This window comes from Hyaena hyaena, unplaced genomic scaffold (genome assembly GCF_003009895.1).
Source record: "Hyaena hyaena isolate Hyena2069 unplaced genomic scaffold, ASM300989v1 scaffold_485, whole genome shotgun sequence".
Lineage (NCBI taxonomy): Eukaryota > Metazoa > Chordata > Mammalia > Carnivora > Hyaenidae > Hyaena > Hyaena hyaena.
In genome coordinates, this window is record NW_024081115.1 from 276155 (window position 1) to 292184 (window position 16030).

At 38.1% G+C, this 16030-nt stretch overlaps 1 protein-coding gene across 1 annotated transcript in view; it reads left to right on the top strand.

Annotated features, from left to right (window-relative positions):
* RYR2 (ryanodine receptor 2) overlaps positions 1-16030 on the top strand; it is a 468566-nt gene that overhangs the window by 268149 nt on the left and 184387 nt on the right. The window contains exons 40-46 of the mRNA XM_039254352.1: positions 2392-2506; positions 3857-3989; positions 4196-4299; positions 8673-8808; positions 9358-9544; positions 11572-11677; positions 14201-14321. Of these exons, the coding sequence (XP_039110283.1) occupies positions 2392-2506; positions 3857-3989; positions 4196-4299; positions 8673-8808; positions 9358-9544; positions 11572-11677; positions 14201-14321 (902 nt within the window). The remainder of the gene's footprint in view (positions 1-2391; positions 2507-3856; positions 3990-4195; positions 4300-8672; positions 8809-9357; positions 9545-11571; positions 11678-14200; positions 14322-16030) is intronic.

Consider the following 16030-nt stretch of genomic DNA (forward strand, 5'->3'; position numbering starts at 1 on the left):
ACAAATGGAGAGTTTATGAGTACCTTGCATTGAGCAAGTCTATTGGCATCATTTTTTTTTTTAACGTTATTTGCTCACTTTGTGTCTGTGTCACGTTTTGGCAATTCTCACAATATTTCAAACTTTATTATTATTATTATTATTATTATTATTATATTTGTTATGATGACCTGTGATCAGTGGTTATGACTCCCTGAAAGCCCAGGAAATGTTAGTATCTTCAGCAATAAAGTATTTTTTAATTAAGGTATATATACATTGTTCTTTAAAACCTAATTCTATCACACTTTTAATTGACTATAGTATATTGTAAACATAATTGTTGAATGTACTGGGAAACCAAAAAATTTATTTGATTTGCTTTATTATGGTGATGTGGAACCAAATCTGCAGTATTTGTGAGATATTTGTGAGATATACCTGTAATACCCGTAAAATGAGATTGTTGCTTTTCTGAGTTGCTCATTAGCAAAATGACTAATTTTACAACTAGATGCTAAGGTGGCAATGATGCAGCACATATCTTAGAGGGTTTTTTAAATTAACATTTCAGTAATGTGCAATCATATTTAAAAATACAGGTTAATAAAAGCACATAATTTGTGGGGAGACACACACTCACCAGCAGGAAATAATAAGGCATTTTGTCTGTGTCTACTGGGCTTAGAAAAAAGAATGGGGACAGAGTTCAACATCATAAATGTGTTTTGTGTGTATTTGGGGGTTAACATTTATACCTCATGTGTAGTATAAGGATCCCAAAACTGAGAACATAAAAATTGGCCTCAAATCATTATGAAATCTTGCAGGAAAAATCTTTAACCAATGGTTAACTCACAATCAAAAATTGCAAAGCACATAAGGAAACAATTCGCCATAAGCAAGGACCAGCAGATACAATACTAGTGGAGTCAGAACTCCTATTTCAAGAACTTCATATAATACAGTGCCAGAAAGAGAACATAAAGTTCCTATATTTAAAATGGTAGGGGTGCCTGGGTGGCTCAGTCAGTTAAGTGTCCAACTTCAGCTCAGGTCATGATCTCACGGCTCATTGAGTTCAAGCCCCACGTTGGCCTCTGTGCTGACAGTTGAGAGCCCAGAGATTGTTTCCCATTCTGTGTCTCATTTGCTCTTTGCCCTACCCCACTTGCACTCTGTCTCTCAAAAAAATACAAAGGATAAATCAGTTCTCCAAAAATAAATCATGGAAAAATGTCCACAAAATTTGAAAAAGATTCAAAGGTCTCCCTCTGCTCTCCCTTGCTTACACTCTATCTTCCTCTCTCTCTTGCTCTCTCTCTCAAAAATAAATAAACATGAAACAATAAAGAAAAATTATTCTAAAAAAGGAGGAGCGCCTGAGTGGCTCAGTTGATTAAGCTTCCAACTTCAGCTCAGGTCATGATCTCACAGCTTGTGAGTTTGAGCCCCGCACCAGGCTCTGTGCCGATAGCTCAGAGCTTAGAGCCTGCTTCAGATTCTGTGTCTCCCTCTCTTTCTGCCCCTCCTCCTTTACATTCTGTCTCTCTCAAAAATAAATACACAAGTAGGGGAAGAGCAGCTGGAAAGAGAACATAAGTCAAATCAATACGAGTTTTTTTTTTTTTCTACAAAACACTCCTGTCATGTTCAAATAAAAATCAGGAGTTCTTTATTTTTAATGACTACTAAACACTAATATCCTTAGGAATACCACTGCATACAGATTATAAAAATTTGTAATGAAATAGTGATAATAGGAAACATTTTGGGTATCATCTGCAGCTGTTTTTTTTTTTTAAATTGAATGTCCATTTTAATTTGCTGGATTTCGATTAGTTGTACGTGGACTTGATGTGTATTCAGTTTCTCTTTGAGAGCATGTTTCCTTTAAAAAAGCATTTCTCTAGAATGATAACATACATGTAATAGTACTCATGTTATTAAACATAGATATTATAGTGTGAAAAATAACCTATATGAAAAGCAGAAATGCTTGTATATCAACAATTTATATAGGAATTTTCATAGAAACATGGTATAACAGTGACTCCTATTTCATTACTAAAGAAGATTGGAGAGATATTTGGATATATATAAAATTAGGAATGATAACTGTCCAAAAGCATATTTCATGTAGATGAATGTTTACACATTTAGTACATTTCTTATAATGGGAAAGAATACATAATTTGCATACTGTTTTTGAGAGTCTATCATTTTTTGAGGAAAACTCAATTGTACTTTTTAACTTTTGCTTTTACTAACTTTTAATCATGAATGCCCTTATTTTTTTGTTCATGCCAGTAATTATTTCCCAAAGATTTATCAGGACCTCAGAGAAATCGTCATTTAAAATTTTCTCTGACCTTAAAATTTCCCCCCCAACACGTCTATTGTCCTTTCTAGGGACATCATGAATAATAAGGTGTTTTACCAGCACCCTAATCTCATGAGGGCACTTGGGATGCACGAGACGGTGATGGAGGTCATGGTGAATGTCCTTGGAGGTGGAGAGTCCAAGGTAGGAAAACCTGTGATTCTTGGGAGGCCAAGAACTATGACCTCTGAGAGCATGCATTAAATATTTTTAATGAGGATTTCTTAAATCTCCTTAGGAGGAGTTTTTTTTTTTTTAAAGAATAGCTTTTGAAAAAAAAAATACATAATAAAACCTTACAGATTGAGAATTGAAGATGCTACTAGTTACTTTTTTTCCTTTGATATTGGCAACAGTTTCTGTCCTACACTGTGTAATTTGCTGTCTCCTAAACTTTCCCATTTCGTGGTTGTTTAGAAACTTTAAATGTTAATGCTATACTTTTTAAAATTCTGAATTATAAATTAATGTCCATCACATTAAAAGTCCAAAACACAAACATGTTCTTCAGAACCAGATATTCCCCCTGATTTAGACAACAGTAAATTCTGGATCCAGGCTAAGTTTTCAATATGGTATTCTGGAGTATTTGTTTAAAGAGTATAAAGTAAAATTTTTAAGTGATTCAAAGTTAAAATAAAATTCTTTAAAACCAAATGAACAGAGTAATGTTACAGGCAACTTCACATGAATCAGTATAATTTCATGACCTATGATTTGCAAAATATATTTCAGTATTTTTGGAAATCTTAAGATTTATTCTTCAAAATATGGAAAGAAGTTCATAATTCTCATGTTCAGTTAGACAGACTTACAAAGATATTTATAAAACATTCTGTTAGGGAGGGACTCCAAGGATCATCTGGGGTATATTAGAATAAGTTTGGGCACTCAAGAGACATGTGTTTGATGGGATCTAGTGTGCAGGCTTTCTGGTCAGGGGCTCATCACAGTGACAAGTTATCCCAATCAGGGATGGTGTGAATCCTGGAAACTGAAAACCAACAACAATAACACCTATGATTAAGAATGCCCTTCTGTGGTTCCAAGCAGTGGCACTTCTCACAAGTGGTCTCATTGAACTTGTCCTCTCTTACCTAAAGTATTACTCTTCACTGTAATCCAGTTTTACAGAACTGAATCAATGAGACTGAATCCTGTCCCCAGGAAGCACAGCTAATAGTGGTAGTCAGGATTCACAACTGAGTCTGCCTGATTACTAACCCAGGTTTGTGCTGCTTGTAGATTTAGGGCTGTAGATTAGTTCCAGATCAATTCATTGATGATAATCAAGTTTCTAGATTGGTGCTGGGCTTGTTTTTCAATGGCTCAAGGACTAGGTGAGTTGAAGTTGAGACAGTTGAAGGTCTTTAGTCTCAAAGACTTGGAAGACATGGGTACCCATGGACTGACAATGTCATTGGATCTCAACTTCTGAACTCAATTTTCTGAAAACTCTTGGCTCTCACCACTAACTAAATGCTCTTTATGTAGGAAATCACTTTTCCCAAGATGGTGGCCAACTGTTGCCGTTTTCTTTGTTACTTCTGTCGTATAAGTAGGCAGAATCAAAAAGCTATGTTTGATCATCTCAGCTATTTATTGGAGAACAGCAGTGTTGGTCTTGGTAAGTACATTTACGGATTTTATTTAGTCTTTAAGATATAAAGAATATACTACGTTTAAAAATTAAACTTTAATGCAAATTAATTTCAGATTAGTACAGTATGTGTTGTACTCAGAAATGAAATTTTGAGGGAAAGTATGTTTTTATATAGCATTCATATTTGCTGCACAATCGGGGTTTTGTCTCAACTTTGTTTGAATTAACAGCCTCACCAGCTATGAGAGGTTCAACACCACTGGATGTAGCAGCTGCGTCAGTGATGGATAATAATGAACTGGCCTTAGCTCTGCGTGAGCCAGATTTGGAAAAGGTAAGCAACATACCCACCCCTGTGTGTGTGTTTGTGTGTGTTACGCTTATTTTAGATTATTTAAATATAACTGTAATAGTGTTGTAATTATATTGATATAGTTATATCTATTGCCTGTTGTAAACATGTTACGTATATTACATTTAACATATAGTTGTAAATTACAAAGAAGAAGAAATTTGAGATAAAGTGTTGCCTCTGATCACATGCTTTTTTCCTCTGGAAAGGAGAGAATCAGAAAAGTATCTGTTGTTACTTTTGTTTTAGTCATACAGTTTTGATTTCTTCAAGTTGGTTGTAACATCTCAAAGTACATTTTGTATCATATAGACATATATTCCAGGGAGAGGCATCAGTGACTTAACTAGGACCCTGCACTCTTAACTAAGCACTTGAAGCCATACATTTTGCTGGAACTTAGATAAGTTTCCCCCGTGTTGTCATTGTGATTGCACTCTAAGTAGTCTCCCCAGTCCCTCCCTTGCTCCCCTACTTAGCAGCCAGAGTGAGCCTCCTAAAAGGATCTTACAAATCTCCCGTCCACAACTCTTCCAGAGACTTCCTAGCTCACTTCAAGTAAAGACATTGCAGTAGCTTCTGACTCATCTGATTTCACATATCCCTCTTGTTTCATTTCTTGCAATTCTCCTGATCTTTCCTGTTTGATCCAGCCACACCCACTATGTTACTGCCTCAAGGACTGTGTGCTCGGTGTTCCCTCCATTTACACTCTTCTTCTGCCTCATGTCTTCATGGCTCTTTTCCTGACACCCTTCAAGTCATTGCTCCAAGTCACCTTTTTGTTAGCTCTTCAAGCACATGTCATTTAAGATTGAAACCTCTTCTCTGCTACCTTTCTTGTCTTTTCTGCCTTGTTTTCAGTAGTTGAAAAAAACATATTTGTAGGGGTATCTGGGTGGCTCAGTTGGTTGAGCATCCAACTCTTGAATTCAGCTTAGGTCATGATCCCAGGGTCATGGGATCGAGTTCCATATTAGACTCCACACTGAGCATGGAGAATGCTTAAGAGTCTCTTTCTCTCTCTCTCTCCCTCCCTCTCCCTCTGCTCTTCTCCCCTGCTCTCTCTCTAAAAAAAAAAAAAAAAGAAAGAAAAACATATTTGTATATTATAGATATGAATACACATTTTCATATTATATTTCTATAAATATAGTTTAATATATATAGTCTAAAATCATATTTTAAAGCAAATATATTTTACTAAAATCTATATATTTGCATGTTTTAAAATCTCAACTCTTTACCATAGCATAAGGCCAGTGATATCAGGACATTTTTTTCACTGTGGTTCCCTACTTTGTCCCAGTCTTCAAGAATAACATTGGCCCTGGATAGACCATCCATGCATAGCTGTTGAAGGCATGAAAGAATGAGCTCTTCCCCAAACCTTCTGACAGATCTGCCAGTCACAGATCACAAAGCTTTGCCTCTCTGACTAAGCTCAGGAGCATTTTCTTTCATGTATATTTTAAAAATCTTTTCATCTACACACATATTAAAATGGCTAATATTTTAAAAGTTAACCATACCAAACATTGTGGAAGATAGGGAGTGACTGGAACTCTCATCTGTTGCTGTTGAGCTGAAAATGGTGGAGTCAGTTTGAAAAGCAGGTTGACAGTTTCTTAACAAATTAAATGTATCCCTGTCATAAACATATACCTCCTCTTCCCACTCACAGGTATATGCTCATTAGAAATAGAAATGGAGGCACCTGGGTGGCTCAGTCGGTTAAACGTCTGACTGTTGATTCAGGTCATGATCTCAAGTTTCATGAGTTCAAGCACCACGTTGGGCTCTGTGCTGACAGTGCAGAGCCTGCTTGGGATTCTGCCTCTCCTTTCTCTGCCCCTCCCATGCTGTCTTCTCTCTCTTTCTCAAAATAAATAAATAAACTAAAAAAATTTAAGAAATCGAAATATATGTCCACACAAAGACATGTACATGAACATTGCTAACAACATTATTCATCTTAGCTAAAAACTATAGACCATGTACATCTGGTAATGAATGTATAATGAAACATGGACTATTTCTATATGCAGTGGAATGCTGTTAGGAAGCAAAGAGAAGGAATGAAGTCTTGACATGTGCTGCAATGTAAATGATCCTCAAAATCATTATTCTGAGTGAAAAAAGGCACAGAAAGATATATATATATATAAAGATATACATATAAAGATATACAGTTATATATTTATATGCATTTATACATTTACATATATTATATCTTTATACACAAATTGCATGTTCTAGAATAGACAAGTTAATTTGTAGTGATGCTAAGCAGATTGTCAGAGCATTCACATTCAGGGAGGGATGGATGGGTCCTGAAGAGTGATGGAAGTGGTATTTTTTTTTTAATTTATTGGGGTGCCTGGGTGGCTCAGTCATTTGGGCGTCTGACTTTGGCTCAGGTCATGCTCTCATAGCTCATGGGTTCAAACCCCTCATTGGGCTCTGTGCTGACAGCTAGCTTGGAGCCTGCTTCAGATTCTGTGCCTCCATCTCTCTCTGACCCTTCCCTGCTCACGCTATCTCTCTCTCTCTCTCTCTCTCTCTCTCTCTCTCTCTCTCTCTCTTTCTCTGAAATGAATAGAAAAAAAATTTTTAATTTAAAAATAAAATTTATTTATTTATTTTGAGAGAGAAAGAAGGGTGGGGCGGAGAGAGGGAGAGACAGAATCCCAAGAAGGCTCTACACTGTCAGCGTATGGCCCACCATGGAACTGGAACTCATGAATTGTGAAATCATGACCCGAGCCAAGATCATGACTTGGACCCTCAACCAACTGAGCCACCTACTCCCTGTGATAGAAATGTTCTGCATCTTGACTGTGCTATGTTTTTACTGATGCATAAATCTCTCAAAGCTCACTGAACTTATACTTTAAATAGATGAGTTTGTTGTACATAAATTATACTTAAATAAAGTTGGTACAAAATATATTTAGCCAGATTTCTTATTTCTTTTTCAAGCCAGTTGAACTTGAGCTGAGTTAACTTGATTGATAAGTTACTTGATTGGCAGTCTGCTACCATTGATAATAACTTAAGGATTTCTTTTAAAACTGGATCAGTTATGAAATTTACAAAGGATCAGCATTCACATAAAATAATAATTTAAAAGGCAGTGATAAGCAGAAAATTTAATGTGTTAAAATCAGTAATCCTGAAAGGTAGGTAATACTATCCCAAATTTTATAGACAGTGAAACCATGGCTCAGAAAGAACCAGTAAGTAAATAGAACAGATCTGAACCTAAGGTATTTGAATCTAAACTTAGTTTTCTCAAATATATGCCCTTCCCATTAAATTGATAGTACCATGTTGGAAGTAATTCACTTCTCTAAGATATCACTGTATCTCATATGGGTCTTTCAGTATCTCTGATGGATTCAAGTTTTATACTGAGCAAGAGATCTTTAGAAATTTTTGAAGTTTATCATATATATCATGATGTATATACATATCATTTATATATCATATATGATACATAAATGGAAATAAATACACACACACACACATTTTTTTAACATAAGCTCTGCATCCATTGTGGGGCTTGATCTCACAACCCTTAGATCAGAAGTTGCATGGTTTACTGACTGAGCCATCCAGATACTGCAAATATGTTTATAGACAAAAGTGTCAAATTAAATGATGTGAAACTTAGGAATATTTTCTTTCATAGAGTTGATTCATAAATATTTGTATTATGATAGCACTTGGTTATGATTTATAAATATTTCTTAATTACAAGGTTTTACTACAGAGAGTTCATGTGGATTGTCATGAGAGTAAAAACAACATGCAGGGGCTCCTGGGTGGCTTACTTGGTTAAGCTGCCTACTCTTGATTTTGGCTTAGGTCATTATCTCAGAGTTCATGAGATCAAACTCTGCGTTGGGCTCTGCACTGGCAGCATGGAGCCTTCTTGGGATTCTCTTTCTCTCCTCTCTCTGCCCCTCCTCCACCAAAATGAATAAACAAACATTTAAAAAAAAACCAACTTGCAAAACCACATTCTTTTTTTTTTAACTGTTTTGTTTTTGAAAGAGAGAGAGAAACAGAGCATGAGCAGGGGTGGGACAGAGAGAGAGGGAGACACAGAATCTGAAACAGGCTCCAGGCTCTGAGCTGTCAGCATAGAGCCCGATGTGGGACTCGAACCCACAAACTGTGAGATCATGACCTGTGCTGAAGTTGAACGCTTAACTGACTGTGCCACCCAGGCACCCCAAAACCACATTCGTTTGAAACTATCCTTTGAGAATATCATTTATTATGTCTTGTATCAGCATCTGATGACTTCTCACCCATGCAATAACACATTTGCTTCTCATTATCTGTAGGTAGTTCGATATTTGGCTGGGTGTGGACTGCAGAGTTGCCAGATGCTAGTGTCTAAAGGTTACCCAGACATTGGCTGGAATCCAGTTGAAGGAGAGAGATACCTTGACTTTCTCAGATTTGCTGTATTCTGTAATGGTAAGACTATTTGCTTTGGGTCTTTTTTTTGGTCGTGATTAAAACTGCATAAAAACAGATGTATAAAATAATGATATATCCTAGCATTTTCATGCTGGAAGTAAATATTAGTAAAGAAAAAGTTAGTAAAATATTTTACAATGAGGACTTTCTTCACAGTAATAATTTAATTTCTAATGTTTGTTTTGATAGCAGTGCTTTTATTATTAAGTTAACATTTTTAGGCAGTTACGGGTTCTTGTAAATTTTTGTAATTGGGTCCTAATAGATAGGCTTATGGCTTCATTTCCTATAGTGAATTAAAGAAAGTGAAAAAACTTTATGCCTCTATAATGCTTTTCTTTACTCTCAAGATTTTAAGTACAAGAAGCTTACTATGTCTTGTGTACATGAAACTAGTGATTTAAATTGAATTTTAGCTTTATTAATAACTATGTTCTTTGGTTTTAGTTATTTTTCTTCAAGTCTGAATGAATTAGTGTGGCATTTATTGGCTCAGAATGCCTGTATAACCAGTGTGTGTTTGTTCCTGGTCTTCACTGGTCTTAGGGGAGAGTGTGGAAGAGAATGCCAACGTCGTGGTGAGGTTACTCATCCGGAGGCCCGAGTGCTTTGGTCCTGCCCTGAGAGGAGAAGGTGGGAATGGTCTTCTCGCAGCCATGGAAGAAGCCATAAAAATAGCCGAGGATCCCTCTCGAGATGGCCCCTCACCAACTAGCGGATCCAGTAAAACACTGTAGGTCTAGTATGTACACTCTTAGCAAATTATGCTCCTGGTCTTGAAATTTTACAGAATAATGATTCGCATTCCATCTGTTGCAGTAGATTCTCTGGTACCCATGATTTCTGCCCTTGAAAATCAAATGTGTTAGACTTGAAAGAAGGGATGCAGGGCACCTGGGTGGGTCAGTCGTGATCTCACTTTGTGAGTTTAAGCCTCGCGTCAGCCTCTGTGCTGACAGCTCAGAGCCTCGAACCTACTTTGGATTCTGTGTCTCCCTCTCTCTCTGCCCCTCTCCCATTCACGCTCGCTCTCTCTTTCTCTCTCAAAAATAAACATTAAAAATTAAAGAAAAAAAAGGATGGAATTTGCTGTGGATTGGGTGGTGTAGCAGGGAGAAGTTTAGGTTGTTTGGAGGAAATGTGTGAATTTTTCTAGGAGGTTATGGCAAAGTGAGTCATTACAAACGATGGCAGGTAAGCTTCTGAAATTGTACTGGGGTTTAGTGGGAACTTAGCTGGAATGGGTTTTCAAGATAATGGTAAGAAAGTAAGACCTTTAGCAAGAGAATCGGGGACATAAAGTCCAGAAAAGGGGGTGCTGCCATTCTGATTCAGGTATTATGGCTGATAGGGGAGGCAGTAGCTACCTTACGTTTCTCATAGTAGACATTATTAATACTTGATCCCAGCAATGGGCAGAGGTCAATCCAGGCATGTCATTTGCCAGTTTTTATCTGTGGGGGTGGGGGCTGAATGTCCTGCTAGCAGGTCATACTCCCATGCCACTAACCCCCCTGGAAAAGATATAACATAGGGATTATAGGAGGCAAATTTCCAAGTAGAGTAGTTCTGCAGACCCTCATTCTTCTATTCACAGACCAGGCATAGATGTTTTGTCCATGTCAAGGCCAAGGTGGTTTTAGACTGGGAGTCTTCCAAGAGCATGTTACACGTTTATCAATTAGCCATAGAGAAGCTAAGGGGCCCTCAGTTTTTCCTTGTAGTGGGAAATATACCAAGAGATGTCTGGCCCAGGACCACACCAGCGAGGGTGCATACGAGGGCCCTGGGAGCAGCACTACATGGTCAAGAGGATGTGGTCAACAAGGCCTTGCTGTCACCCTGCAGACTGCTCAGTCCAGCTGGGCCACCTACCAAGGGAGGGATGAATGACAGGGTCTTCCAACGCTATCTAGATTTGTCTGTCATTAGCAAGATAATGAACTTTGTTTTTGTCACAGAGATGGGGAGGGAGACATGGATTATTTGGGAGTGGCTGGGTGGGGTAGAGTAGATGGTAAAGAGATAGTAAATGATGTCACATTTCTGAAGTTCTTTCTCAGGGCACAGCACTGTCCTGGGTACCTTACATATGCTATCTTAAAGGAAAGATCTTTGTCACCCTTTCTCTAGATGTATGCTATTTATAAAAATCTCCTAAACAGGAGCGCCTGGGTGGCTCAGACCATTAAGCTTCCCACTCTTGGTTTCAGCTTAGATCTCACAGCTCATGATCTCACTGTTCATGAGTTTGAGCCCCACATCGGGCTCTGTGCTGACAGTGCAGAGCGTGCTTGGGATTCTCTCTCCCTCTCCTTCTCTTCTTCCCCTCCCCTGCTTGTGCATGCTCTCTCTCTAAATAAATAAATAAATAAATAAATAAATAAATAAATAAACTTAAAAAAAAAGTAAGTCTAAACTTACCAAGTCTTTCCATTAGTTATTTTCTTTGTTAAAGAAAAGGTTGTCTCCCTCTAGAAATAAGCAGATTCCATCAAATAAGCAATTCTTCCTTTTTTCATTGAAGGATTCTCAGAAGTAAATTTCTCACAAATGTGTTCTTGGTGTCTGGCCTTTAACTCATTGTTATTTCCCTTTAAAAATGTCAAGCTGCAAATTAATCCCATTCATGGAAAGTAGCAGAAGGGGTATAATGAATCACCCTTAGGGGTCCCTTTCCTCCAAGAAGGATGCTTGAAGTGTTACTTTATTATCATGTTTCCTTTGCTTTCTGTTTCTTTTGAAAAAAATCTACCAAAGTGAGACAGAAGAGGAGGAAGATGACACTATCCACATGGGGAATGCCATCATGACGTTTTATGCGGCTTTGATTGACCTCTTGGGACGCTGTGCTCCTGAAATGCATGTAAGTGCTGTACGGCCCGAGAGCAGCAATCCTGGCTCATCCAACTATGAAGATTCCAGAGGGGTGTCTGGGCGGCTCAGTCAGTTAAGCGCCCGACTCTTGGTTTCAGTTCAGGTTATGATCTCATGGTCCATGATTCGAGCCCTGTGCCAGGCTCTTTGCGTAAAGTGGAGAGCCTGCTTGGGATTCTCTCTCCTTCGCTCTCTGACCCTCCCCCATTCATGCTGTCTTGGTCTCAAAATAAATTAACTTAAAAAAATATCCACAGCTCACTAAGATAACAGTATCCAAAACCAATAATCTCCATGCTCCATTAAAAATAATAGCAGCCGCCTAATTGCTAAGCAAGTGTTTATTTAGTTGGAAATGCCTTGGTTGTAAAAATCAGTAATGAGATTTCAGGACAAGCCATTAATAGAACAACCAGTTACATCTATATCTCTCAGACTCATACAGCCTCCCCACATTTTAATAAGAAAAGAATCCATTTTCCCTATAAATTTCCTCTGCTAATTTGGTGCATGCAGAGAGAGAGCAAGCGCTTCTGACAAGAGTCATTTTCTTGGTTCACGGTATCTCCTCCCTGTGAGGGAGTTGCCAGATGCCTGCTGCTAACTTAGGGCAAAGTGGTAGTACAGGTAGTTACAGAGACAGAGATAGTGATTCAGGCCCCATGGATTGGTGTTCTCTAAAATGTGCTGACCGAGAAGAAATTCAGAGTCTCATCGAACAGTACTTACTTTTACTCTGTAATGCATTCAGATATTTTTTACTTTACCCTAACCAGTTTTGTTTTATTCAATCATAGTCATTTTAAAAGTCCCTAGTTTTGAGAGACACCTGGGTGGCTCGGTTAGGCATCTGACTTTGACTCAGGTCATGATCTCACAGTTCGTGAGTTCAAACCCCAAGGCCTGCTTTGGATTCTGTGTCTGTCTCTCTCTCTCTGCCACCCCCAACCCCATTCTCTGTCTCTCTCTGTCTCTCAAAAGTAAATAAACTTTAAAAAAAAAATTTTTTTTAAGTGCTTGTTTTTAAAGGCTCATAAAATTAGCTTCATGACCTAAGAATGAGAAAGAACGCAGAGATTGAAACACAGTGAGCAGTGCTGAGGTGAAAGGCAAATACACATCTAAACGGGTCTGAGCATGAAGCCCAAGGGACTGTTGCTTACAGATCACATCTTTTTCCCTACATTTAGCATCTATGGGGGTTTTGTGCATTTATTTTTGTGTTGTTTCTTTTTCTCTATTTCTTTTTTCTTTCTTTCTCTCACAGCTATAGGTTAAAACCCTCATGTTTTCTGGGGGTGCATAGTAGCTTAGTTGAGTAAATGTCTGACTTTGACTCAGGTCATGATCTCATGATCGTGAGTTCAAGCCCCACATTGGGCCCTGTGCCGATAGCTCACAGAGCCTGGAGCCTGCTTCAGATTCTCTGTTTCCCTCTCTGCCCCTAACCCCATTCATTCTTTCTCTTTCTCTCTCTCTCTCTCTCTCTCTCTCTCAGAAAAAAGTAAACATTAAAAGAAAATAAAAATAAAAAAATAAAATCAGAGAAAGCCTTTAAAAAAAACATTCATATTTTCTTGATGTAACTTTTCATTGTGAACAAAGAGGAATCACAGCATGGAGAAATGTCAGCATATTAGGAAAACCTAGAGCCTGCTTTATGCTGGAGGTGATTGCATACAAAAAACTTTATACTCCCATTATTTGTTCTTTTTCAGTTGACATGAAAGATCAAAGGAACCAAGAAATTATGCCAATAAATGGAACTTTTTGTTCTATTTAACTAGGAGAAAAAACTAAGTGACTCAGTAACTTTGGCACTTCTGAAATGTATTCATCTTCTGTATCAATTTGTTGAAGACCTCCTTTGTGACAGAAATTGTACTTGTGTTTCTTACCTTGTGGGGAAGAAAACAGATGCACCCCTGTACACTCCCCCCCTGCCCCCCAGTTCTGGCAGCCTGCAGTCTGTCCCAGAGCCTCACTGAGATTCTGGACATACCACATTCAGTCTTTACAGGCCATCCATTAGCCAGTGACAGCCTCAAAAACCTGTTATGATTCATATTCACCTTTCATCCCAAAGCAAAAAAAAAGAGGCTAAATCAATCATAAGTATTACTACGTGTTCTGAAGTAATCTGAAGATAATTTTTTTCTTTGGATTACTATTCATGTTATGATAGATGTTTATATGTAATTTTGGGACTTATCAGATTTCCAAAAGGTTTTAATACTCTGCAGAGGATAAAAACTTCTGTTCTGATGGTTAAGCCAACAGACCTACACTGTAGTACATAATTTCATGTATGCTGATGTCAGTAGTACCGTGTAGACAGGTAAATATCTGTCTCTAAGCCTAAAACAACAATTTCTGTGAGAGGTCTAAATTTATATGTATAATTAGCAGAGAATTATTTTAGATTTGGATTCCCATACTTCAGATTTTCTATGGAATTGTAACACTGATTTCACAATGTTATTCTAATGTTCCTTCATTTTCCTCCCTGTAGTTGATTCATGCTGGTAAGGGGGAAGCCATCAGAATCCGGTCAATTTTGAGATCCCTAATTCCACTGGGAGATTTGGTGGGAGTAATCAGCATTGCTTTTCAGATGCCAACAATAGCTAAAGGTAAGGCCAGCTTCTTTGTAATTCAGGGAGGCATTGAAGGGCATGAAGTTTTAAATAATACTGTTAGCACTCAACCTTCCCCCTCAACCCCTCCCACCTCCCCCCCTCCCCCCCCCTCCGTGCAGCATAATTACAGGGTTTAAGTTTCTTTAAAGAAAGGAAAGAACTTTAGAGCACTTGATTGGCTTAGTTAAGCATCTGACTCTTGATTTCGGTTGAGGCCAAGATCTCATGGTTCATGGGACAAAGTCCCACATCAGGTTCTGTGCTGGCAGCAAAGAGCCCGCTTCGGATTCTCTCTCTCCCTCTCTCCCTCTGCCTCTTCTCTGCTCTCTCTCTGCTTGTCAAAATTAATAAATAAACATTTAAAAATTTTTAAAAGGAAAGAACAGTAAAGTACATCTTTTTCATTGAATTAAGAAAAGCTCTATTGTCATTTTCTTCTACACATATATTTACAAACACATATATATAAAAGAAAAAAGATATTACTCTTTTGTATTTTCCAGGCTCATTGTTTTTAAATAGCTGTTTTCAATGAGATTTTAATTCTTTTTTACGTGACCTTTCAGACAGTTTCCAGAGAAGATCAAATATGTACCTCAACTGTCTTATCTAATTTCTTTCTATTGTTTTTTTGTTGTTGTTGTTTTTTCTTTTTATTTTTTTTGGCCCTCATTCTTCTCTGCCTTTCTTGCCTGCAATTCCTTCCTTTACTCTTTTGGATAGTTTTCATTGTCGTTTTTGTATAATACTATTTTTTTCCCAAAAAATCAATCATAGTTTTGACTTAGAGATTTATAGATTCCCAGTGTGCTGAAAGAAGTGCTCTAATCAAGACAAAGGAGAGAATTTTTTAAAAAATTACCCTTTTGATGACAGCTTTATTACCATTCTACAGTATGTCATTTTGGTTTAGCAACTGCTTATGATTAGTTTTTAGGATTAACCCAAAAGCATGGAAAATAAAGTTATAACCTACTCTCTACGTAAACATCCAACAACTGTGGCTGCCCACCCTGTGGCCAGATTAGGTTGGAGAAGTGGGAGGGCTCGGGCACTGGGTGTAGCCTAGATGCCTCACTGTGTGGGTGGCTTGTACACACACTGACCCCCTGCTGTGGCCCCAGACCACAGCAGAAATGGCATGTGGTGTAGGCGCGAGGCTGATTCCCTGTTGGTGGTTCCCTCTGACTCCCATAGGAAAAAAGATCTAAGAGTTATTGAAGATTTGGAACTCCTGGGTACTCAGTCAAGTTAATTGTCCAGCTCTTGATTTTAGCTCAGGTCATGATCTCACGGTTCATGAGTTCAAGCCCTGCATCAGACTCTGCCGACAGCACAGAGCCTGCTCGGGGATTCTCCGCCTTACTCTCTCTCTGCCCCTCCCATGCTCACTCTCTATCTCTCTCTCTCTCAAAATAAATAAAGTAACATTTTTTAAAAAGTTATTAAGGGGCACCCAGGTGGCTCAGTCGGTTAAGCATCTGGCTTCAGCTCAGGTCATGATCTCACGGTTCATGGGTTCGAGCCCCATTTCAGGCTTTGTGCTGACAGCTAGCTCAGAGCCTGGAGCCTACTTCAGATTCTGTATCTCCCTCCTCTCTGACCCTCCCCTGCTCATGCTGTCTCTTTGTCTCAGAAATAAATAAAACATTAAAAGTTAAAAAAAAAAAGTTATTAAAAGCCCCTAAATGACAAATTAGATT